Raw genomic sequence first — 27545 nt, forward strand, 5'->3', positions numbered from 1 at the left:
AGTCTCAGCCGACCCAGGGAAGACAAAGCCAGCTAAAAAATAAAAAAAGTACACACACCTGCAGGGACACAAGCCACTGGAGTGCTGGAGACCCTAAAGGTAGCTACAGGACTGAAAATAGGGGCCATCAACCTGTGCTGAGGTGGAGGACAAGCAGAGGGGGTTTTCCAGCAACGCGACTCCCAGCAGGTCAGCAACTGTGTGAGAGTGCAGAGGGGATTAGAGCTGCGCTCTGGGGCTGGGTTGCAGCAATCCCCGAATCAGCTCCGAACTGTGGACTAGCTGCTAGAGACTCCAGTGGAATCTTCTGCTGTGCTCAGCCAGAGCCTCAGAGGCTGGGCAACACTCGGCAGAGCCTCCCAACCTGGACAGTAGGGCAGGCCAGCAGGGGCATGGCTACGTGCCTCCCACAGCTCCGCTCCTTTGAGAGAGTGCAACAGGGAGAGAAGCCTCGCATGGGAGCAAGGCAGGGAGTTTTGAACTGGGAGCAGCAAACAACTGAATACTCAGGCAGATTAGCCTGCAGTGTTCAGCTCAAACCCCAGAGGCGGGACTTTGCTCAAAAATCTGCCAACCCTAGCGGGGCAGCACTTTTGAGAGAAAGCTCTGGGGGGAGGAGCAGGGCACTGGGGTCGGATCCACAGAGCTTTCCTAGCCAGCTCAGGGCTGTGGATACCTAGCAACTGGCAGCTAGAGGCTGGGGCAGAACCCCCTGCTGTGCTCGGTTCAAGCACCAGAGGCGGAATGCTGCTCAGCAGAGTCTGCTAACCTGGACTAGCAGAGACACAATAGCGTGTCCCCCAGCGACTGCAGGTGGCTAGAGGCTGGGGCAGAACCCCCTGCTGTGCTCGATCCAAGCTCCAGAGGCGGAACACTGCTCAGCAGAGTCTGCTAATGTGGACTACTGGAGACACAATAGCGTGTCCCCCAGCAACTGTGGGTGGCTACAGGCAGGAACAGAGGCCCCTACTGTGCTCGGTTCAAGCTCCAGAGGCAGAACGCTGCTCAGCAGAGTCTGCTAACATGGACTAGTGGAGGCACAATAGTGTGTCTCCCAGCAGTGGCAGGCTGCTAGAGGCTGGGGCAGAACCCCTTGCTGTGCTGGATCCAAGCTCCGGAGGCTGCTCAGCAGAGTCTGCCTATGTGGTCTAGTGGGGACACAATATTGTGTCTCCCAGAAACACAGCGTCTTTGAGTAGGAGTTGCAGGGGAAGGGGCCTGGCACCAGGGCTAGGCCGCAGAGCCTCCCGACCCAGCTTGGGGCTGTGAACTACAGAATCCGAACAACAAGCAGTTGGAGAATCAGGTAGAATTCCTTGCTGTGCTCAGTAGAGCTCCTGAAACAGTGGTGCCACCCAACAGATCTGCTGATTCGGCAAGAAGTACAGACAAGCAGGGCAATAGCAGTGTGCTTCCCAACAGGGGAGCACATTTGTGAGGGTATAGTAGGGTAGGAACCGCATGCTCTACATCTGCCCAAAGCAAAGATAAGAAGCCCGCGGTTGCAAAGTCTCTCATCTACACCCTATCCCCACTGGCATACGCAAGACAACACCTAACCAACTAGCTGCAATGGAACCAGATTGCAGAGATATAAACCCAGGCACAAATGAAACAACCCAACACCCACCCCACCATCACCTGCTGTCAACAATAGAGTAAGAAGAATTACGCTTATGCCAATGTTCCATGCAGCAGCAGCTGGATCACACTTCCTATAGGCTACAGCACCGAGGGCAATGGCTCTGGACAAGCAAGTCAGAGATTAAAATTCCAAAACGACAAGAAACAACACCACAATGAGGACAATGAGGAGAAGTATCAGAAAAAGTAATGATTCAGAAGAAAGATCAAGCAATCCCCCCCCAAAAAAAACCAAAGACAAATCTCAATATCAGAGATGCAAGATGAAGACATAGAGGAATTACCAGATAAGGAATTGAAGAAATTAGTGATAAAATTCATCAAAGGCAGCGAGAAGTGCTGGGAAGAGTCCAAGGAATTAAAAAACCATGTCACTGCAGAAATAAATCAAGTCAAAAAGGGAATCACTGATCTAGAGCACAAAATTGAGAGCCTAACCAACAGAATGAATACATCAGAGGACAGAATATCAGAATTGGAAGACAATCAGAATGAAAGGCAGCAGCTCATCAAGCAGTTGGAAACAAATCTGGAGAAAGCCAATAGGTCCATACAGGAAATGAAAGACAACCTCAAAAAATCAAATATAAGAATAATAGGCCGGAGACAAAAAATATGGCCGACCTGGGAGGATGGGCATAGAAACGGAAGTGCTGAAAGAGAGACAGGGTGCAGCTGGAGAGAGATCTGCAGACCAAAGAACCACAGGAATGAGTGCCAGAAGCTCCCTGGACATCGAGCATCCAAGAAGAAACACATAACTTGGAAGAAATCCAGAGAAGGAATGCAGGAAACACAAAGACCCGGTTAAAACGTGGTGACTCATCCCAGGAAAAGGGTGCATCAGCGGGAAGCCCAGAGGACCCATGGCAAAGAAAGACAGCGGGATGGGTTGTCTTTTGTGAAGGCCCCCACCAGCAGCAGCAACTCCTCCCCTCCTGGTGGAACACCCAGCAACCAAAGCTGTGAGACTGCTTGGCGCTCTGAGCAACATGGGCCCCTGGAGGCACCTGGCTGGGCGGCTTTGTGGTGCTGGCACTGGTGGCGCCGGGACGCCCAGGAACCCAGAGAAGCGGAGTGCACCAGGGGTGGAAAAACCACTCGATTTTTGTGATTTTTGCTCCCTGAGAGAACCATACTGAGAATGACACTGCTCAGTGCCCCTCTCTCCCCCAGAATTCTCCCAGTCTGAGGATGTGCAAGAACTGAACACTCCAACTTGTGTGGGGGCCAAAGCGTAGAGCTCTTACGGGTCCCTCAGTGGTGCAGCGCAGGAGACTTGCGCAGCCTAACTTTCTCTATGGGACATCGCTGGTTGGACCACACAGCACAACAACATCTGGGGTGCGCACCAGCACAGCTTCTCACTGCTGTATGCCCATGACCCCACAGAGGTGGGCGCCAGTGGCGGGGAGTGCTGTTTCAGTTCCTCTGAGGGATCTCCCTAGGCAAAACCCTCAGCACAACAACGTCTGGGGTGTGCTAGCACAGCTTCTCACTGCTGAACGCCCATGGCCCCGGAGACCAACACAGCTTCTCACTGCTGAATGGCTGTGGCCCGCACAGGCAGGCAACAGCAGCAGGAAGTCCAGCTTCATTTCCTCTGAGGAATCCCTCTGGGCAAACCCCTCAGCACACCAGCATCTGAGTTTCACATCAGGACAGGGTTGGGCAGCTCCACAACTGCAGGCTCTGAAACACTGGCTCAGATACACATAGCTAGAGCCCCCGACAGCCTGACACATACTCCCTCACAGGCCTGAGGGACGCTAGGGGTCTTCCAAATCTACTCCAGAACTAGAGACCAGGGGCCCTGAAGCTACAAAGTGCTGCTACTAAGCTCTACCCCTGAAGACGCACGCAGGACGTCTAACCAACAGACCTTAGAGAAACCAAGCTACAGAGGGTTATAGACATTCAGGGGTTGAAATAGCTATCCCCCCTCACCAAACGTCTCCAATAGAACTCAAAGGAATTCTCCTCTGAAAGTAAACCAAAAGGAAGCAGTGAACTCACACCTACTCCAAACTATTACAAAGAGACCAGAAGCTGAAGATAAATAAATCAGAGAATACATCCCTGAAATCAACAAGAAACAATAACGTAATGAGAAGGAACTTTGGAAAAAGCAATGATTTGGACGAGAGAGCCAGTACCCCACCAAACAAAGACCAAAAGCCAATATCTATTTTGGAGAGCGAGATGAAGACATGGAAGCTCTACCAGACAAGAAATTTTAAAAAATAATGTTAAAAGCTGTCAGAGACAATGAGAAGAACTGGGAAGACTTCAAGGAATTCAAGAACCACATAGTTACAAAAATGCAGCAAGTCAAAAACAAAATCCTTGACTTAGAGCACAAACTTGAGAGCCTAACTAACAGAATAAATGCAGCAGAAGAGAGGATCTCTGAAACTGAAGACACACAAAATGAAAGTACCCAGCTCATTAAACAGCTAGAAACAAGCCTGAACAAAACCAATAAGACCATACAGGAGATGAAAGACAACCTAAGAAAATTGAATATCAGAGTTAGAAGACTTTCCAAAGGAGCAGAAAGAGAATCAAGAATGCAAACGGTGCTCAACGAAATTATACAGGAAAACTTCCAAAACACTTGGAACATGAACCCAGGATGGGCAGAGAACTCCCAATAGATATGATCCAAACAGATCCTCACCCAGACATATGATGCTCAAGTTTCACTGCAACAAAGACAAAGAAAGAATCCTGAGACAAGTACAAAGCAAAGAAAAGATAACATAGAGGGGAAAATTAATCAGAATCACTGCTGACTTCTCTGAAGAGACCCTATAAGCAAGGAGAGAATGGACAAAGATCTTCACAATCCTGAATCAGAACAACTGTCAACCAAGAATAATGTATCCAGCAAAGATCTCATTTATATTTGAGAACAAAATCAGATACGTCCATAGCAAAAAGAAACTCGAAGAATATGCCAGCACAAAATCAGCTCCACAAAATCTCCTTAGAAATGTGCTAAATCCAGAAAAAAATGGGGCAAATCCTAAGCAAAGATGGAAAACAGGAAGGTTTCCCCACTAAAGTCCACACAAGGAGGGGCAATCAAACAGAAACCAACACCCACAAAAACACATATGTATGGCAGGGCAAAACCGCAACATCTCAATATTAACTCTTAACACAAATGGCCTAAACTCACCAATCAAAAGGCACAGATTAACGGAATGGATCATCAAGCAAGACCCAACTATCTGTTGCCTACAAGAGACACATCTAACCAGAAAAGACGATAAGAATCTGAAAGTGAAGAGATGGAAAAAGATATTTCACTCCATGTGGATGAGAAAAAAAGGCTGGGGTAGCTGTTCTAATTTCAGATGATATAGACTTCAATGTGACAAACATCAAAAAGGACAGAGAAGGACATTATATATTGGTAAAAGGATTGATCCATCAGGAAGCAATTACCATTGTGAACATATGTGCACCTAACTCCAATGCACCTAGCTACGTGAAGCAATTACTTACAGACTTAAGGGGAGACATAGATATACACACAATAATAGTGGGCGACTTTAACACCCCGCTAACAACTATAGACAGATCAACAAAACAAAAACTCAACAAAGAAACAACAGAGCTCATACAAACAATAGAACAACTGGACTTGGTAGACATTTATAGAACTTTTTATCCTAAGGCCACAGATTATACATTTTTTTCAGCAGAACATGGCACCTTCTCCAGGATCGACCACATGATAGGACACAAAGCAAATCTAAATAACGTAAACAAGATAGGAATTTTACCATGTACCTTCTCAGGCCATCATGGATTGAAACTGGAAATCAACAATTCAAAATACCTCAGGAAATACAGAAAACCTTGGAGGGTGAATAATATGGTATTTAACGAACAATGGGTCAGAGAAGAAATCAAAGATGAAATTAAAAAATTTATGGAAACCAATAAAAACTCTGACACAACATTCCAAAACTTGTGGGACAGGCCAAAGCCGTGCTACGGGGCAAACTCATGGCAATTGGAGCTCATGTCAATACCGAAGAGAGGTGCCAAATACAAGAACCAAACACACACCTCCAGGAATTTGAAAAACAACAGCAGAAGAGCCCCCCACACAACAGGAAACAAGAAATCATCAAAACAAGGGAGGAAATTATTCAGATAGAAATAAAAAAAGCTATACACAAAATCAATGAATCAAAAAGCTTGGTTTTTGAAAAGATAAACAAAATATTCACCCCAATGGCCCAACTGACAAAGAAAAAAACAAGAGAAAGCAAGAATTAACAGCATCAAAGATGAAAAAAGCCACATAACAAACAGACACGGCAACCATTAAGAGCATAATTAGAAATTACTACAAAGCACTGTACTCCAACAAATCAGAAGACCACCAAGAAATGGAAAAGTTCTTAGCCTCACAACACCTGCAAAATTTGGCCCAGAGGCAACAAAGGAACTGAACAACCACATAACGGAAGCAGAAATTGAATCAGTGATTAAAGACCTCCCAACAAAGAAAAGCCCAGGACCAGATGGCTTCACTTCAGAATTTTACAAATAATTATGAACAGAGTTAACCCCAATCCTCTACAAACTCTTCAAAACAATAGAAAAGGAAGCAACCCTTCCAAATTCATTCTATGAAACCAATATTACCTTAATCTCAACACCAGATAGAGAGCCAACAGTGAAAAAAAAACCTACAGACCTATCTCTCTGATGAACATTGATGCTAAGATACTGAAAAAAGATCCTGGCCAATAGAATTCAAAAGATCATCAGACAGATCATTCATCCGGACCAAGTATGATTCATCCCTGGAATACAGAGATGATTCAACATACGGAAATCCACAGATGTGATACACCACATCCAAAAACTGAAAAACGAGAATCAGATGATAGTATCAATAGATGCAGAAAAAACTTTCAACAAAATCCAACACCACTTCTTGCTAAAAACCCAAACTAAGGTATGCATAGAAGGAACAATCCACAGCATAATCAAAGCAATATATGAAAAAACCCAATGCCAGCAGCATATGGAATGGAGAAAAACTGGAGCCCTTCCCACTGAGATCTGGAACACGACAGGAATGTCCGCTTTCTCCACTGCTATTCAACATAGTCATAGAGGTACTCGCTGAGGCCATAAGACAAGACAAGGAAATCAGAGGAATCCAAATGGGAAACAAAGAAGTCAAGCTTTCACTATATGCAAGTGACATGATTCTTTATATAGAAGAGCCAAGAGGCTCAATACAGAACCTGCTAGAACTTATGTTAGAGTTTGGTAGAGTGGTAGGGTACAAAATTAATGAACAAACATCAACAGCCATAGTATATACAAACAGTCCCAAGATGGAAAAAGATCTAAGGAGCAAGATACCATTCAAAATAACAGAGAAAAGTACGAAGTATCTACAAATTAATCTAACAAAAATGTAGGAGACCTATTTGAGGAAAACTACAAACTACTGAAAAAAGAAATTGAACAAGACCTCAAAAGATGGAGTAGCATCCCATGCTCCTGGATAGGTAAAATCAATATCATTAAAATGTCTATACTGCCAAAAGCAATATATACATTCAACGCAATTCCAATCAAATTGCCCAAAATATTCTTCATGGAACTGGAAACAATGATCCAAAGGTTCATCTGGAAACACAAAAAACCACAAATAGCCAGAACCATCCGGAAGAACATGAAGTTAGCAGGGGGAATCACAGTTCCAGACCTCTGGACATACTATAGGGCAGTGGTTATCAAAACAGCCTGATGCTGGCACAAAGATAGAGAAGAACATCAATGGAGCAGAAAAGAATCAACAGATGGGAACCCACAGATACAGCCTAATAGTCTTTCACAAAAGGACAAATGACAATCCAGTGAAATGGGAAGGTCTGTTCAATAAATGCTGTTGGGACAACTGGTTGATAGCCTGCAGAAACAAAAAGATAGACCCACATCTCTCACCATACACTAAGATCAAATCTAAATGGATAAAAGATCTAAACCTATATCCAGAAACCTTGAAACGTTTGGAAGAAAATGTAGGAAATACTCTGCAAGATCTAGGGGTAAGTCCCGACTTCCTAAAAAGTACAACAAAAGCAATAGAAATCAAGACCAGAATAAACAAATGGGACCTCATCAAACTAAGAAGCTTCTGTACAGCAAAGGAAACAATCAATAAAGTAAAAAAGCAGCCCACAGAATGGGAGAAGGTCTTTGCGCACGACAAGGTGATAGAGGGTTAATCTCCAGAATATACAAAGAACTACGAAACAGCCAAAACAACCAAAACAAACAAGCCACTCAAGAAATGGGCACAAGAAATGGGCAGACACTTCACAAAGGAACAAACCCAAATGGCAAATAAACATATGAAAAAATGCTCAAGTTCCCTGGCAATAAGGGAAATCCAAATTAAAACATCAATGAGGTACCACCTGATGCCAATAAAACTGGCCCACATGAATAAAAGCACCAACAACACTTGTTGGCGAGGTTGCGGGGAAAAAGGAACCCTACTCCACTGCTGGTGGGGCTGCAGTTCGGTACAGACTCTATGGAAATCAGTATGTAGAACATTCGAACAACTCAAAATCAACATACCGTATAATCCAGCAATAGCACTCCTTGGAATATATCCAGAACAATGGTTTTACGAGAAACCAACATGCACTCCTATGTTCATAGCAGCACAATCAGTAATTGCAAAAACATGGAAGCAACCAAAATGCCCCTCAGCAGAGGATTGGATAAGAAAGCTATGGCTCATCTACTCCATGGAATGCTACTCAGCTCTTAAAAAAAAACAAAATGCAGTTCTTTGTGGCCAAATGGGCCAAACTGAAAACCATAATGCTAAGGGAAATGAACCAATCCCAAAAGGTTAAATACCACATGTTTGCCTTAATTTGAGACAATATGATGTTATGTATAACATGTTATGTTATGCATGTTATATGTTGTGTATAAACTAAAATTGAAATGTGAATGAGGTGGTCTCAGAATGTGGTTAAGAACTCGCATTTACTTTTAATATATTGATTACTCATTACTATGTCAATTAATTCCATAATGACATAAATTTTTGCTGATGGTATGTTGGAGCTTTTAATTGATTGGGATGATACTCTGCTGGCTAAGTCTTCAAACCAGAGAAATTATACTAAGAAGTCGTTGAACTTGACTGGACAATAAGTTGTTGGACTCTATGTGTGGTATATGCTTGCAATGGTGGAATCTGAACTGAATTTGAACTGTGGTTATGCAACAAGGTGGAGGAATCCACCATGGTGAGAGTGTTTGGGGAGGGTTGGGGAGAATCCCAGTACCTATGAAACTGTGTCACATAATACAATGTAATTAATGAATTAAAAATAATAAATAAATAAAAAAGAACACCAAAAGCAATACAAATCAAGGACAACACAACAAATGGGACCTCATCAAACTAAGAAGCTCCTGTACAGCAAAGGAAACAATCAATAAAGTGAAAAAGCAGCCCACAGAATGGGGAAAGATCTTTGCGCTCTATATAGGTGATAGGGGGTTAATCTCCAGAATGTACAAAGAACTACAAAATAACCAAAACACCAAAACAAACTAGCCACTCAAGAAATGGGCATGGGAAATGGGCAGACACTTCACAAAGGAACAAATCCAAATGGCAAATAAACATATGAAAAAATGCTCAAGTTCCCTGGCAATAAGGGAAATACAAATTAAAAAATCAATGAGGTACCACCTGATGCCAGTAAGACTGGCCCACATGAATTAAAGCACCAACACCACTTGTTGGCGAGGTTGTGGGGAAAAGGGAATCCTACTCCGCTGCTGGTGGGGCTGCAGATTGGTACAACCTCTATGGAAAACACTATGAAGAATATTCGAACAGCTCAAAATCGACATACCATATGATCCAGCAATAGCACTCCTAGGAATATATCCAGAACACTTGTTTTATGAGAAACCAACATGCACTCCTATGTTCATAGCAGCACAATCAGTAATTGCAAAAACATGGAAACAGCCAAAATGCCCATCAGCAGAGGATTGGATAAGAAAGCTATGGTTCATCCATGGAATACTACTCAGCTCTTAAAAAAAAACAAAATGCAGTTCTTTGTGGCCAAATGGGCCAAACTGAAAACCATAATGCTAAGGGAAATGAGCCAATCCCAAAAGGATATATACCACATGTTTGCCTTAATTTAAGAGGATATGATGTTATGCATAACATGTTATGTTATGGATGTTATGTCATATATCGTATATAAACTATAATTGAAATGTGAATGGGGTGGTCACAGAATGTGGTTAAGAAATCACATTTATTTTTAACATATTGTTTGCTCAATAGTATGTCAATTAATTCCATAATGATGTCAATTGTTGCTGATGGTATGTTAGTGCTTTTATTTGACTGGGATGATACTCTGCTGGCTCTGCCATCAGACCATAGATGGTCTCCCCAAGAAGCAGTTGGACTTGCCTGGACTATAAGATGTTGGACTCTATGTTTAGCATATGCTTAGAAAGAGGGAAACTCAACTGAACTCGAACTGTGGTGATGCAACAAGGTGGAGGAACCCACCATGTGGGGAGGATGTGGGTAGGTGTGGGGAGAATCCCAGTTCCTATGAAATTAGAACACAATGTAATTAATGACTAAATTTAAGAAAATAAAAAAAGAAAAAAAAAGTGATGCATTATCAGGTCATTTATTTGAGATTTTGATTGCTTTGTAAGCATCTCATGATATAAATGTGCTTTGTTTTGGCCACATATAATGAGTTGTGATATGTTTTATTTTTTTTCCTACAGATTTATTCAGTTACACATAGACCACACAGTAGCATAGCTTCTTCAAGAAAGTTTTTATTTCCTTTTTCATTTCTTCAGTTTCACATTAGTCATTCAGTAGAATGTTATTTAACTTCATGGAGTAAATAATCTCTATTTCTCCTGTTCTTGATTTTTCTATGGCTTTTCATTATGGGCATATTTAATGACTATGTCATACATTCTTTCATGCACAGGAGTGAAGATACAATGCAGCATGCAACTCCTCTTTCAACTTACAAATGGTCTTCCAATGAAACTGTTAAATATATCTTAACAATAGGATGATGGCTCTCTGCCATTGTCCATACCTACAATGTCAGGATACACTTAAAAACAGAATGATGGACTGTTTATGATGGAATATACTATTGTAATACTAAAAGGGATACTAATTAAGGGAAGGTGATTTAGGAGGTGGGAGGGGAAATCCCAGAAACAATGGAACTGCATCAAAAACTAATACAATTAATTAATTAAAATATACTTGGAAGAATATAAACTTTCAGATTCATACTATGAAACTAATATTACTGATAATAACATTAGATATCAAGGCCTGTGCAGTGGCAACCTGACCAATAATCTGTCTGCAGATTAAATGACTCAATCAGGGTCTGGCAGAGTAGCCTAGTGTCTAACATTCTTGCCTTCCATAAGCCAGGGTCCCTTATGGGCACCAGTTTGTATTCTTGCTACTCCTCTACCCATTCTTGCTTGTGGCCTGGGAAGGCGGTAGAGGTGGCCCAATGCCTTGGGATCCTGTACTTGCATGGGAATCCAGGGAAGAAGCTCCTGGCTTCTGGCTTTGGATAGACTCAGCTCCTGCTGTTATGCCCGCTTGGGTAGTCGACCAGTGCATGTACAATCTTACTTTCTGTCTCTCCTCCTCTCTGTAAATCTGACTTTTGAATAAATAAATGAATCTCTGCAACAGCCAGAAAAGGATGTTGACTACTGGCTTCAGATTAGCTCAACTCCAAATGTTATGGCTATTTGAGGAAGGAATCAGCAGATGAAAAATCACTCTCTCATAACTCCCAGTTTCAACATACTGAAAGCTAAAAAGAACACAGCAAATGGAGCATGGCCTTCTGTATAGACAGAGATCAAAGTAACGGAAGTTGAGTCCAGAAGTAAACATTATTTCCATTTTTCCACTGAATAGCGTGAATGATTTATTTCCATATAAGAGATGGGGCTATTCAGTTCAACATTTAGTGTTGGTACAATTGGATAGTGACAGACCAAAAGAAAAGAGTCAGGCCCTTATTTATTATTCTGTACAAAGCTAACTTCAAGGACTGGCACTATGCTGTGAGAAACTAAGTCATTTTCTGCAGCAGAGGCATTTCATATGGGTTCTGGTTCAAGTCCTGCTTAAACCAATTCCCATCTAGGCTGCTGCTAATGTGCCTTGGAAATGCAGCAGAAAATGGCACAAGTTCTCAGGCCCATGCACCATTTAAAGACATTCATGGAGCTCCTACTCCTGGATTTGGCTTTGCCCTGTCCCCAGTACTTGAGGCAATTTAGGAAATAAGACATATCAGAGATGAAAATTTCCCAATCCCTCGTTCTCACCTCTACACCCAACCTCACTCGCTGTCTCTGTAACTCTGTCATTCAAATCAATGAAAATAAATCTTTAAAACCTTAAATGCATCAACAGCAGATATAAAACTATACAATTCTAGCATAAAAGCCATAAGCGTTGAGTTCATGGTTTCAGACTTGGAAATGGATTTCTAGAACTGATACCCAAATCACAAACAATAAAAGGAAACACATAAATTTTACATCACCAAAAGTTAATCATTTGCACTTACCCAGCTACTATCTGTACAGCTAAAAGATACCCACAGAACAGGAAAAAGTAGGATGCTGCACCCTTTGCCATTTCTATACCTGCAGGATCAAGGTATGTCTAAATAGCACAATGAGTGACATATGATGCTTATTAATCAACATACTATTGCAATAATATAGGGGAAATCAGAGGAATGAGGATTTGAAGAAGGGTAAAAGAAATTCAAGGGTCTATGGAATTGTATTATAAGATAATATTGAGAAATTAATAAAACTGGAATAAACAAAAATGATTCACACTTACACAGAAACTGTCAATAGTGGTAAAAGATAAAAATCAGGAGAAATATTACAAGCAATTTATCTGTCAGGAGATTTATCTAAAATATAAAGATTTCTTGCAACTCAAAAACACAGAAAAAATAATTCAAGTATTATAACACTGGAAACTGAGTAGACAATTATTGAGAGAAGGCTTAAAAATGGTAAATGTTGGTTAATGTGATTATCAATTTGAGGATGAACATTTAAACCAAAATGGGTTAAGAATTCTATTCACTAGAGAGGCTATATGATGAAAATGATGGAAGAGTCAAGCACTGGCAAGGAAGAGAAAAAGTTGGAACCTTACATACTCTAGGTGAGAAAGCAAAATTATACAGGTTTTATGGAAAATCCTTGAAAGTTACTGAAATAGCTAAATAGAATTATTGCCACAAATTCTACTACTGAACTTACATTCAAAAGATTGAAATGGATATAAAATCATGAATTTAACATAAATTTTTAAAGAATGAACGCAGTTTTCAAGCCAAAGTAATAAAAATTCAAATGCCCAACAACTAATGAATCCATTGATTAAAAAAATGAAAAGTTACATAATGGAATAATGTTACTTGCTGCTACATAGAAATGATGTTATGACACACACACACATCAACATAGAAAATCATTGAGAACTTAACAATGATTGAAATAAGCCAATCACAAGGGAACATGTATTACACAATTCCATTTGAACACAATTTAAGAAATAGTCACTATCTGGAGATAAAAGATTAGTGGTACAGGAGCAATGAGTGATGAGGGAAGGAACAGAATTGCTGGAGTGACAAAAATATTCTGGAATTGGCAACAGTGATGACAACTGTACATTTAAAATGGGTACATTGTTGCTTCTGAATTACTTCTCAAGACATTTTAAAAAGAGGAAGAAATGGTGCAATACTTACTGACTGAGAAAAGTAAAGGACTAAAGAAATTAAGATTTAATAGCCTCCTGAGATTTTTTAAGAAAGGATCATGTGGGTTTCTAAGGGAATCAATGTTCACTCCAAACGATGTTGCAGTGATCACATCCATGCTGTATGCCTCAAAGATTCTGTGGAGAGAGATACAATGACAATTAAAACCAGCACCTACTTGCCATTCTTGAGCCACACATGTAGCAGGAAGTGATGAGAAAGCACATGTCAAGCAAAACAGTAGAGAGCCAAACAATTCCTGGACCACATCTGCAGGCAGGCATTGAGGCTCAGTGGCTGAGGTTCAGTAAGCACAGTCAGAATTCTGTTTCAAATCCAGCCGACCACACTTCTGATCTACCTTCATGCTAACACATCCCGGAATGCAAAAGATGGTGTTTAAGAGCTTGGTTCCCTATCACACATGCAGGACATGCATGCGTTCAAACAACCTAGTCTGGTGAACCAGCAAATGGAAGATAGCTCCCTCTCTACCTCTCTCTGTCTCATTGAGATAAACATCTTTATTTTAAAAAATAGAACTACCACCTAGATCATCAGAATGATCATTACTACTATCATTCACATTCAAACATATCAAGGGTGGAAGATACAGTTGTCTTTGCCCTGGGTAGCAGGGACTCTAGTAAAATTAGAGATGCATCTAAGCTCAAGCAGAGTTAAAGACCATAATCACACAGGTTACAGAACTCTGTGCTGTATTTAGATGTAAGACCTAAGCTTTAGCAGGATAGCTGGAATAATTCACTCTTCCCTGGAACTCATGAAGATGGCGCTCATCCAGGTCTTCCCTCACCTTAGAAACTGTCTGCAAAGATGATTTTTTCCTAACACATTACTAAATATCAACACTCTGATCTGAATTACAGAACAATCAATCCTTCCCTTCATTCATTGACAAAGCTCTAAAATACACCCTCTTTTCCATCTCCAGAATCTGAGGTGGCCCTGAGGGTAGAATTCCCTTTAAAAGGTATATCCAAGGATGACTGTGGTTAAATATAATAACTCTACATTAAACTTATTTTTTTTAAAGATTTATTTATTTATTACAAAGTCAGATATACACAGAGGAGGAGAGACAGAGAGGAAGATCTTCCATCCGATGATTCACTCCCCAAGTGAGCCGCAACGGCCGGTGCGTGCCGATCCGATGCCGGGAACCTGGAACCTCTTCCTCCAGGTCTCCCATGCGGGTGCAGGGTCCCAAAGCTTTGGGCCGTCCTCGACTGCTTTCCCAGGCCACAAGCAGGGAGGTGGATGGGAAGTGGAGCTGCCGGGATTAGAACCGGCGCCCATATGGGATCCCGGGGCTTTCAAGGTGAGGACTTTAGCCGCTAGGCCATGCCGCCGGGCCCCCATTAAACTTATTAACAAGAAGAATGCATACATAACTGTGTAAAATGCTATCTGCTTCTCCAGGAATTCGTGGTTTACAAAGCAGATACCTGAATAATTCAAAGTTAGTACATTCTGACTGGGAGAGCAAAATTTTCAAAAATTTCAAATGATGCTAATTTTGATGCCATATTCCATATGTTAGTCCTCTGTCCAAATAGCAGCTCCACTAATAAATTCCAGCAAATGCACATTCTTGGAGATACCATGTATTAAGTCAGGCACTTGCATCATTCCACCCCCAGGTGAGACTAGATTGAATCCCTAGCTCTTGGCTTAAGCTTGGCTAATCCCTAGTTGTTGCAGATATTTAGGATCAGGACACAGAATATATCTCGTTCTAGTTCTTTCATCACACCAAATGAATATACATAATATAAATAAATATCCAAGTTTAGCTAACAAATTATTCTGTTGCTATCCCCAAAGGCTTTTCTGGGCCTTCTCTCTCCACATATTTAAGAAATTTGAAGTAAAAGATATACTTCAGCATTTAGCATTTTTCTAATATAATCAGCAATTCCATGAAGGCATTTTGGTTCTTCCTACACACACACACACACTCTAGGACTCTCCTGGCATAGACCCTGCTTCCCGATTTATACCAAATTCTTCCCTTAGTTCGCAGTCCCAATTCCATACCATCTTAAACAAAACACAACAAAACAAAACAAAAACAAACAAAAAACTTCCATAGAGTCATATTCCTTCTTTCTACACATGAATTTTGCCTCTCAAATAGCCAAAGTGACAGCCAAGCTGGTAACTGTATTATGTGCTCTATTCCAAGAAAACCCAGTCTGTCCCCAACTTCCTTTGTGTTGTATGTTATCCTTTCTGGTGGAATCACTGGAGTTGTAACACAACGTACACTCTTTCGTATGTTCACTCTAGGGATTCCCGAAGGGAAATTTCAACTCCATGCCATGTACTGAAAGAGCCCAGAACCCCACAAATACATTCTTACTTACTTGTTCAAATTGACAGGCTTGCCTTTCTCTGCTTCCTGACTCAAATTTTTCACCAGCACATCTCCATAATGGGCAATGATGGGTAGCATCTAAGTACACACACACAACACCAGCCACAGTGAGATGCAGAGATCCAGGTCACATAAGGAAATAGTTTTCTAATGAAGCAGGAGTGACAAAATGACTCTATATACACCACTTCATCCACAGTTAAAAGTAAATATTCAAGTCAAAAGGATTGGATTATCAAAGCAGAGGTAGTTCATCAACATTTTTAATGAATGCAATTCTCTTCTAGATTATAAAGAGAAAAGGTCAGTTTAAAAAACATTGGTGCCAATAAACTTTGCGCTTCAAATGGACTAGGATTGTCTTTCCATTTTTTTCCCAGACTCAGTTAAGCTTGTAATTAACATATACTAATTTATTACCTCCTTGATTTTTCCACTAGTGAAGGTTGGAGACAACAATGTTCTTATTCTCTTCCATTCTTCATCCTTAGAATAGGTGATGGAGCTTTTCATAAATCCCATTGGTCCAAAAGACTAAAATTCAAATAAAGACATTTTGCCCAGCATAAGTTCTGAAGATCATCACTGTTGTGTTTATTACACGCACATCAGGCATTTCAAACTATTTAGTAGAAGTCTACCACTTGATATGCTAAGATTATGTGCTCATAAATATTATTCTAAATGCCTAGCCTCATAAGAGAGTAGATGTGCTGTGTTCTGAGGCATTTATTTTCCATTTTCCTATAAAAATCGATTTGCCATATATCAGCGAATCTGTCATTCCAGGAGACTAAACAGAAATAGAAACATCCTCTAATATAGAGCACAACAGAAACGAATTGCTGGTGGACATCTAGATCGCCAAAAAAGCCTGTATGTTTCTTTGAAACAATTTTGTTTTCCACTCTGCCCTACTCTCTATACACAAAAACATGCACATGAACAACAGCTGATAAAAGAAGAGAACTTTCCTTAAAAAGTAAAAATACATTTCATTTAGGTTTAGATATTCTGCTTTGAGATATTTATTCCCCCACCAAACCATGAAATCATAGTATCAAACAAAGAACTAAACACTGAAATCCTGTTATTCACAGCACAATGGATGGAATGGAAGCTTACTATATTAAAACAAATAAACATTACACAGAAAAGCAAACACCAAACGTTTCTCTCATGTGTAGAATTTTTATAACACATTCTGAACCAAAAGGAGGCTTTGAAGCACTGCAAGAGGAAATAGAGAAGGATGTTGAGTGGCAGGCACCATAACACTGTGTCATAATAAGATTCAGCATCTGATACAGAGTGGCACATCTATACTTCACAACAACTTATTTTTTTATTGAATGAAACACTGAAAGAGAAAAACTCATAAGCCCTGGCATAAAGAAAACTACAAGAAAATACAAGGAACAGTATCAGTGGGACCCCATAACTGCACCTACTGTGCTATTTATAATCCAGATGCCTGCTAATGGCAGAGGAAGGCAAAGGAGAATGACCAAAGTGTTCTGGTTCCTGCATCCATGTGGAAAACCAAGAAGAAGCTCCTGGCTCTGACCTTCATATGGGCCAAACTCTGGCCATTGCAGCAATTTGGGAGTGAACCAATGGATGGACACTCATGCTCTGTCTCACTCTTGCTCTCTTTCACTCTCTGTTTCATTCTTTCTCTCCTGCCACCATCTTTTTCAGTAACAGGCTTCTGGCATATTTAAATGAAAAATCCTTTACAAAATTAAAGTCTAAACATGTTAACATGTAAACATGTTCAGTACCTGATCAGTTGATTCTACTTTTATTGAAACATCATACAGTAAATTAAAAAATGTATTATATGCAACCAAAAACATAGTTTTTATGATCACTTTTTAAGGTAGATAATACCTCTGAGACTGCAAACCTATTGTGAGGCCAGTATTTGGCACTGCATGCTAACCTTCACTCATTGCAGTTCTGACATCCTATATCAACCCTTACATGCTAGATCAGCATTCTGATCCAGCTTCCTGCATATACCCTAGAGACACAGCAGTGAATGGTGAAGTCATCTGGTACCTTCACTTACATGGGAGACCCAGAAGAAGCTCCTGGATCTGAGCTTTGACTAAATTTACTCTGGCCATTGCAGCCATTTATAGAGTGAACCAGTAAATGAGAGACTTCCCTCTCTGTCTCACCTTCTTTCTCTGTAAAGTCTGCCCTTCAAATACAAAATAAATAAATCTTTAAAAAAATAAACTTATTTGCTATTCTGAAGAAATATGAGATTGCATGGAAGTCCATTTGTCTCACACCACAAAGAGAAAAGGAAAAGGAGAATTATATTGACCATCCTCAGACTGGCCTAGCAATTCAAAATTCTAGGAAACATTTTCCAACTTGTAAAACTATACTTTGTTTTAAAATGAACATTTCCAATATTTGTGCATAAAAAACCTAAATACAGAAATACAGCAAATTTCTTCAACTTAATTAAGAAAAAAACATGCTATTATACAAAAAGAACAGAAGAAAAGACTTTCAGTCAGTACACAACGTAATGGGGAAACTCAATATTTCCCATTCCCATCAGACACAAGACCAATGCACAGAAATCACCTTCATGTAAAAGCTTATGAAGACATCATACAAATACAATTTCAGTCACTTCTGATAAAAATAAACAATTTAAGCATAAAGTTTAACAGATACAGATATAGATATAGATGCTGATATATATAGAGAGAGATGATAGGTAGATAGATAGAATATATATATATGCTGATAGCAATATGTTAATGAAAGGAATCCAAGAAACCTAACACAATGGAGAGGCATGCTATGGTCATAGATTGACAGACTCACAACTCTAAGGACACAGACTCCAACACAGTTCATCTGTGGTTTGTTGTAGATAAAAATGAACTATCCTAACTTTGTATGGAATGAAAAGAGACCAAGAACAGCTAAGCCAGTTCTGAAAAATAAAATGGGAGAATTCACTCTACATGTTAAGGATTATTATAGAGCTACCATTACCAAGACACTATGGCATTATTGGAGGATTAGACAAAGTGATCAGTACAACAGAACAGATGATGAAACCTAGAACCACACAATCACTACTAACTGATTTTCAAAGGTGATAAAGCAATTTGAGGAAGTGAGTGAAGGAGTGTTGAAACAATTGGGTAGCACATAGTCCAAAATTAACACTAGTCTAAACCTCAAACCTGACATAAATATTAGGTCAAAATAGATTATATGCATAAAACATAGCCATAAAATTGAAAAAAAAAAACAGAAGGGCTAGGCAAATAATTTTTAGATTTGATATCAAAAACACAATGAACAAAAGGCATGCATGAGACTGTCAGTCATTTTGTTGTGAGTTAATTCTTGTATACCAGGGCCCTAATGAAGGACAACAGAACTAGATCTTTGCTATTTATGGGCAGTACAAGCAATAGTGAGAAGAGGGACATTGTCTCCTACATGATTGGGAGACACTCCAGTGGCATCATAATGGACTTGGGAAAATTCATGGAAGACACACATTGTGAGACTGGAGGGGATAAAAGAGGAGAAGGGAGAGAACTTGGAGAAAAGGGAAGAGACTCCAGCGCCAACTAAACTTTATCCAAAAAACAGTTTTAAAAACTACTCAGCTCTTAAAAAAAAACAAAATACAGTTCTTTGTGGCCAAATGGGCCAAACTGGAAACCATAATGCTAAGGGAAATGAGCCAATCCCAAAAGGTTACATACCACATGTTTGCCTTAATTTAAGAGGATATGATGTTATGCATAACATGTTATGTTATGGATGTTATGTCATATATCGTATATAAACTATAATTGAAATGTGAATGGGGTGGTCACAGAATGTGGTTAAGAAATCGCATTTATTTTTTAACAATACTATGTCAATTAATTCCATAATGATGTCAATTGTTGCTGATGGTATGTTAGTGCTTTTATTTGACTGGGATGATACTCTGCTGGCTCTGCCATCAGACCAGAGAGTGCCTCCCTAATAAGTAGTTGGACTTGCCTAGACTATAAGATGCTGGGCTCTATGCTTGGCATATACTTGCAAAGAGGGAATCTCAAATGAGCTTGAACTATGATAGCAACAAGGTGGAGGAACCCACCATGTGGGGAGGGTGTAGGGAGGGGTGGCCAGAATCCCAGTTGCTATGAAATTACAACATAATGTAATTAATGAATAAACTTAATAAAAAATTAAAAATTTAAATAAATATTTTTCTTTCAACTTTGAAAAAAATAAAATGAACATTAGGCAAAATCTAAGTAAAAAAGTAAAAATTCCTATAAGGAATCTATTAAGTAATCTATTAAAAGTAATGGATGAGATGCATGTTGTGGCTCCAACAAAATAGTAAGAGGGAATCTCTGTAATGAATGAATTCTCATCTTGTTTGTGCTGCTAGTTACACAAATCTACATATCTGCTCCATGTGGCTAGCTACACACACACACACACACACACACACACACACACACACACAGAGAGAGAGAGAGAGAGAGAGAGAGAGAGAGAAGTGAAACATGAAATCTGATACGAATAATGTTCGTTTTCTACTTGCCACTGGAGAAATACACTAATTACGAAATGAAATGAAAAACAAAATGAAACACACATGAAACTTCCCTGATAATTTTGGTACTATATAATATTTAAGAATAAAAGCTTAACAATTAATACTTAAACTTGAATAATAAGCATGCCTACCCGTCGGTTTGTGAAGATGGAGTAACATTCTTTCAGCAGCACTGTTTTCAGCATCTCTGGATCAGTGATGACCATCACAGGCTGTTGACCATCATACAATCTATTATGGGAAAACAGAAATGATTAAACACAGCAAGCCTAATGCAATAGCCACAGCCAAGCCCAGGAACCACACTTGGATCTTGATGTCATGTTTCTCATACTCCTTTTGTATAACACACAGCAACATCCCTTTTTGGTTCAAGTTAGAGTAGGATGTACAGTAAGATTCCAACCACAGAAGACACACTTGTCTTCATAAAGGCAAGATCACTCAAGAAAAGTAAAATAAATTTAGAAACTAAACAGCTCATCATGAAAATCACACATGTAGAAATAATACTAGATTGCTGCCATGGTGGCATAGCAATTGAAAATCATCACCGGAAAGGCTGCTCAACATTAAAATCAGCTCACAAGTAGCAGCCTGGGAAAGCAGCAGAAGATGGCCCATGTGTTTGTGATCCTGACATCCATGTTGAAGATTGAATAAGCCTCCTGGCTCCTGTCTTCCTTGGTCTTATACAAGCTATTTGGCCACACAAGGACTCAAAACCCAAAAGGAAAATATCTCTTTCTCTGTTTCTCTTTGCCGTTATGATTATGAAAACATAATCAATAAATATTTTGAAAGAATTTTAGAGCATTTCTTTGATCTAGATTCAAAGAATTTAAAAGATAAGAGAATTTCAAATTTCACTAAGTAAAAGATAAGCTGAATTTGAGGTAAAGTTTCAACTTATGCATAGTTTGTTCATCATACACAATTTCAACAAACCCTTTTGTAATACTATGTATTTCATTATTTTTCAATTTCCCACTTTGTTATTTTATGATACAGTTCCATAAATGCTTAGATTACCCTTCCACTATATTACTATGGTGAAGTCCTTCATAAACAGTCACAAGTCCAACATTCTGCTATTTAAGTATCCTGATATTATATGTATACATAGTAGCAGAGAGTCCAGCATCCTGTTGTTATGGTATATGTAACACTTTCATTGTGAGTCCAATTGTGATTTTGAACTTGAGATGCATACTACATTGTGTCTTCATGTCTGGATATGATAGTCTCTCTTACACAGCTGCCATACATACCTTTACATGAAATCCATAAAACAAGATTAAGAACAGGAAGAAAAATATAAAATTTACAACAGCATGAAGTCAAATAAGGGAGTGAGCATTTCCCTACTAGTGACGATGACAGTCAGTCACCACATCCTATACTGCATTGGCTGAGTGCAAATTGAAGATCCAACCCCAGACTCCATATTATATCAAAGAAGATCCTGAGGTACAGAAGGTGATCACACAGGTGGTTGCTTCCTGTCACCCTCATGGGAGATCTGGATTATGCTCCTGGCTCCTCCCACCTACCACCCCTATCATTCTTTGGCATTGGTGGCATGAAACAACTAATGGCAGAGATGCTCTTCTTTCTGTATGTCTCTTAATTTTTAAAAAATGGTATTATGCAATTAAAACACAAAGGCAAGTGAATCATTTAAGACTGACAAATAATAAATCCTGCTAGGGGAATTTAGGATTGAGTGAAAAGAGGTCCAGTACTGCATGTTCTTAGAACACTTTTGTACGCCATGTCACCTCAGAAACTCCTGGACCAGCTCTAAGAGTTTGATGAGATAAGATCTGAAATTTAAAAAAAAAATAGGAAGAGGCAAAGCCTTCTCCCATTTGCCCATAGGTTCCAATCCTATCAGTTATACCTCTTTATGAATGCTGAAAATGAAAATTGTGCCCTGTATGTCATCAAGTTTATCAACCCAAGAGAGGACCAAATAGTTTAAATAACCCTATGTTTACTCACTAGATTCAGGGGGGAAAAAAGCAAAGCAATTTGTATACTTACCTTTACTAAAACTATTGGTTTAAATTTTTGAAAACCAAAAAAAAAAAATACACTTGCAGAGACTAATACATACATATATGCATATATATTGCATAAATATGATGTATATATACAACATATTTACTTGTACCTATCAGTTATTCTCTCTTTTCTAAAGAATTCAATTCACTCATTCATTTTTTTGAAGATATATTCCACACCATAAATGCCAGAATTGAACTGAAGCAAATATGTGAACAAGAGATTCTTTCTAGTTTCCCTTGTGGACCAGGGGCCCAGTTTTTGAGTCAGTCTCCACTGCTTTCCCAAGCAGTCAGCAGAGCGTCAGATCAGAAGTGCAGCAGCTGGACACACACTGGAGTTCATATAAAATGCCATGACTAATAGGTGGAGAAATGACCATCTATACCACCATGCCAGCTTGACCAATAATCATTCTTTCAAAATCACATTTTAAATATAATCTTTAGGTAACAGAATTTAGATACTTTGTTAAAAGCAATCAACATATCTGTGGGAAACTTTCCATGGCCTAATCTGGGCTGTTTCTATCATGCTTCTTGCGCTTACCTGTAGGGACTGTGTCCTGCCAGAGGAGTTGCCCAGGCTCCTCCATCAGAACCCCTCCCAGTGCCAGAACCAGTGCGCAAACCAGTGGGTCCATGAGCCAGCACTACTCAGTTTACCTCCTGTCCTATCAGGAACAGTGGCTTTTTTTTTTTTTTTGGCTGACTTTCAACCCATTTTGGTTCATGCTGTTGGATGTTACAGCCCAGCCATGGCTCATCCATACCCACATATGGCTCACAAATGGCTCAGTATCGGTTGAGACCTAGCCTAGTATGTCCCACATTTACCCTGGTCCTCCAGGACACCAGACGGTGTTGGGGTCTGGCCTGGCCTGGTGCATCCAGTCCCAGTCCAGACTAGTTGCAAGGGGAACTATGACTGTTGCCCTAAAATTTTATGCCCCTGTTCCTGGATAGCACCAGGAATCCTGTCTCACCTACACTAAAGCTGACCATATTCATGGGTGTCCCCAAGCAGCTATTCCATATCATAAAAACCTCAGAGCTTGCCCAAAGCCAAGGATCCGCCCACCACCTCAGGGCCGTGGCTTTGGCCTGGGTCTCTGGCCGAATTCCAACTCCGAGGGGTGCTTCCTGCAGCTGCCACCCTGAAGAAGTTTCAGGCCGCCCCCCACCCTAAGAATGAAAAGTTTCCCACAGGCATACACTTGGCATGGGTCAGGGGCAGACCAGGCTGAATCAGTTCATGTCATCCACTGGCAAATCTGAACACCAGAACAGAGTGTGGGTCAAGCCATGTTTGGTGGCGACAAAAACCAGTGCACAATATGGAATGCCAGGGTGAGGCTGCCTGTACTGGATGTGACTGCAGCACCCAACCAGCACACGTGAGATCCAGGAAGGGAGGGGCAGAGCCGGCGGGGGGATTAAGGGGCTGGTTCCCTCGCTGGACAGCTATTCCTACTGGAGAGCGTCGGCTGGGATGGGGACAGACCAGACTAAGCAGGGCTACAACACCTGTGCGCTGCATGTGGACCAGATCAGGGAAAAGCCAGGCTGGGCTGATTATTCCTGCTGGTGCAAGCATAAATTATAGTGGGTGAGGGTTGTTTGGGCTTAGCCGCAGCATCAGCTGGCAGAATCTGGCACTGGGAACTAATTCTGTCAAGTCAAATCACAGAACCACCTGGAGAGTGCATAAACTGGGACAGAGAGAGAATGGGGAGGGAAATAGTGGGCTCCCCCTCTTGGGTCACTACTCCCGTGGGAGGGCATGAAAACTAGGATGGGGGCTGGGGTGGCTAGACAGAGAGGCACTCAGCGACATCAGTGAGGGCTGGATAGTTGAGTTGGTTAGATGGAAGTAAGCTTCAATATCCATTGACATGTACGAGAGCCAAATGGGATGTGGGACAGACTGGACTAGTCTGCTACACATACTGGCAAACCAGGGTAGGGGGCGGGCTTGGTGGGGGTTATTGTGGGTCTCTCCAACTAGGCTGCAGCTCCCACTGGTCTATGTGAGAACTGAGCATGTGCTGGGCAGAACCACGCTGGACTGCAACATTGATTCCAGTGCAAGTCGGGACTGAAAACAGACCCAACCCAACAACTGCAACCACCAGCTGGTCATGGTGATGGACTGTGCCGGGCCCTATGCTTGCTAGAACAAACAAGAATCTGGTCTGGGAACACCTCAGACAAAGTTTCTTTGGAGATCTCCCCAATTGAAATGGCAGACTCAGAACCCTAACCAAGAAAAAGAAAGAAGAAAGAACAAGTCAATCAACCACCTCAGCTATATGTTGGCAGCGAAATACTGGGCAAACGGAGTCTCTATGTTGGACTGTGTCAACCAGTAGATTCTTCAATGACCTCATAGTGCTTGGCGTGGTGAGACTGGCAGCGATTCATGACTGGTGAACTATCAAAACCACTTAAGCAAGTATCTCAGAGCATGCCCCACAACCGGGACTTGGGGTTGGTGGGAAACTGGGTGGGGCATCTCCCTCAATAACCCCCTTTACCTCAGATACATGAAGGAAACAATATGGAAATAATAGTCTTACCCACTTCCCTGTAGCCCTTGAATCTTTTTACCATAGTTAACTATGTAAAGATTGTCCAAAATATAATAAAAAATAAAATAACCTTCAAAAAAATAAATAAAAGGAATCAACAGACAGAAGATATGCTATCACGTAGACACAAACGCATATTAGAATGTCCTGGAAAAATGTGTTATACTCAATTATTGATCCAAAAGCAACTAAAATATAAAACAACCATGCCCTGTTCAGATTGGGTTCCCTTGGTCAGCAACAGCTGAAAATGTTGATGACCTACATTTACACCAAATTCAGACACTGACACCTTACATCTTTACCCTGGATAATCTTATATCAAAAGGCTCTGAACTAAGGTTGTCCCTTATACAGTGAGTACCTCACCAGAATGAGGAAGCTTTCCAGATACTCACCCCCACGTATTTCCATATTTTTTAAAACATTTCATGTCTAAATCCCACACACCCTGTGAAGGGAAATGAAATGATATGCGATTATTATTGTAAACAGAGTAAACTTGATATCCATTTGAAATAAACTGAACAAAATGCAGTTACAAGTAGCTTAATACTATTATACTTTAATTATTCAGAATCTCAAAATTTGCAGGTACCTGGGAGAAAAAGAGAGAGAAGACATTTGAAGTGCAGAATTCGAAGGCAATCTTGTGTTTCCCTAAATATTGTGGAAACCCGGTGGCTTAACCTTGTCTACAAATATGATGCAACCCTTGTCACTGTGAAGAATTTTTCTGGGCCTTCGTGGTCTCCATAAATCTCCTAAACCAGCAATTATTTTCCTCCATAAGCACTTGAGGAAACTGAGACTTTAGGAAAGCTGTGAGGTTCACAGGGATCCATCCACTCACTTCTCTAGATCTCATAAAATTTCTAGACTTCTGACAGAATTAAGAAGCTAAAGACATCAGTTAATCTCTTCTGTTCTCAAAAATGTAGGTCACTCTTGGGTATGTTTTTTGAGTAAGAAAATGCATTGGTGAAAGAATGCATGTGAATTCACCTTCCAGTTTTGGATCACAGTATGGGCAAGAGGAGCAAATATCACCTTTACACACAGAACCCAGCATACTATTTTTTTAAAGATATATTTGTTCTTATTAAAAAATCAGATATACAGAGAGGAAGAACTTCCATCCAATGATTGACTCCCCAAGTGATCGCATTGGCCTAAGCTGAGCCAGTACGAAGCCAGGAGCCAGGAGCCTCTTCTGGGTCTCCTGCAAGGGTGCAGGGTCCCAAAGATTTGCACCATCTTCTACTGCTTTTGCAGGCCACAAGCAGGGAGTTGAAGGGAAGCAGCACCACCGATATTAGAACTAGTGCCCATATGGGATTCCTGTGCTACAATGCAAGGTCTTTAACTGCTAGGCTACTTAGTTGTGCCCCGACTCAGGATATTATAATAATTGCATATGGACCTGTATTCCAGCATAGTACTTAAGTCACTTCTCTTATATTTGAGTATCTGTGTCACATATCTGGGCCTGCCTCCTCACTTTAAATTTCCACTGTTACAAATCCTAGGCTGCATGAGGGATGGCTCAACTAACATGGTACCTCCATTCTACTCAGACGACCTGGATTCAGCTGAACTTCTGAGCTTCTGACCCAGTATAGTCATGGATATTGAAGGCATTTGCAGAGTACACAAGCACATCAAAGCTGAATCTCCTCTCCCCGAACTACTTGTTAACAAATAAATACATAAAATACGTTCAATATTCTGGTCATAAATAGCTACGTGCCTAATAAACTAAAGTTTCAAAGCTTTGCATGGAGAAGAGACCAAACGTTATTATGACCTCTGCTACAGTCAGGAAAAGTGGAATCTTGAGCATACAGCTTCATGAGTCAACATGGTGTCCACATGCTGCATTGTCCAAATACCAAGCTCTGCTTTATGTTCCTGAGAAAGTGCCAAAGAAAACTGAAAGTTCTCTTCATAACGCTCACACAGTGTAAATATCAAGTCACAGCTGAACATCGAGTGTTGATGAAACACAAACATTCCCTATTTAATTATGTATTTATTTTTATTGCAAAGTCAAACAGGTAGATAGATAGATAGATAGATAGGAAGAGAGACAGAGATGAAAATCTTGTGTCTGATGATTCACTCCCCAAGTGACCACAATGACCAGTTCTTTGCTGAACCAAAACCATGATCCACAAGATCTTCTAGGTCTCCCTTGTGGGTGCAGGGTCCCAAAGCTTTGGGCCATGCTCAACTGCTTTCCCAGGCCACAAACACAGTTAGATGGGAAGCAGAGCAGCCGGGATTAGAACCAGAGCCTGTATGGGATCCTGG

General features: G+C 40.6%; 1 protein-coding gene across 1 annotated transcript in view; it reads right to left on the reverse strand.

The window, feature by feature from the left end:
- LOC131483198 (cytochrome P450 3A6-like) overlaps positions 1 to 27545 on the reverse strand; it is a 57692-nt gene that overhangs the window by 17239 nt on the left and 12908 nt on the right. Inside the window, exons 3-7 of the mRNA XM_058680602.1 lie at positions 25631 to 25683; positions 20707 to 20806; positions 16384 to 16497; positions 15953 to 16041; positions 13551 to 13699 (exon numbers count right to left, since the gene is read on the reverse strand). Of these exons, the coding sequence (XP_058536585.1) occupies positions 13551 to 13699; positions 15953 to 16041; positions 16384 to 16497; positions 20707 to 20806; positions 25631 to 25683 (505 nt within the window). The remainder of the gene's footprint in view (positions 1 to 13550; positions 13700 to 15952; positions 16042 to 16383; positions 16498 to 20706; positions 20807 to 25630; positions 25684 to 27545) is intronic.

The sequence above is a fragment of the Ochotona princeps genome, chromosome 24 (assembly GCF_030435755.1).
Source record: "Ochotona princeps isolate mOchPri1 chromosome 24, mOchPri1.hap1, whole genome shotgun sequence".
In the NCBI taxonomy this organism is placed as follows: Eukaryota; Metazoa; Chordata; class Mammalia; order Lagomorpha; family Ochotonidae; genus Ochotona; species Ochotona princeps.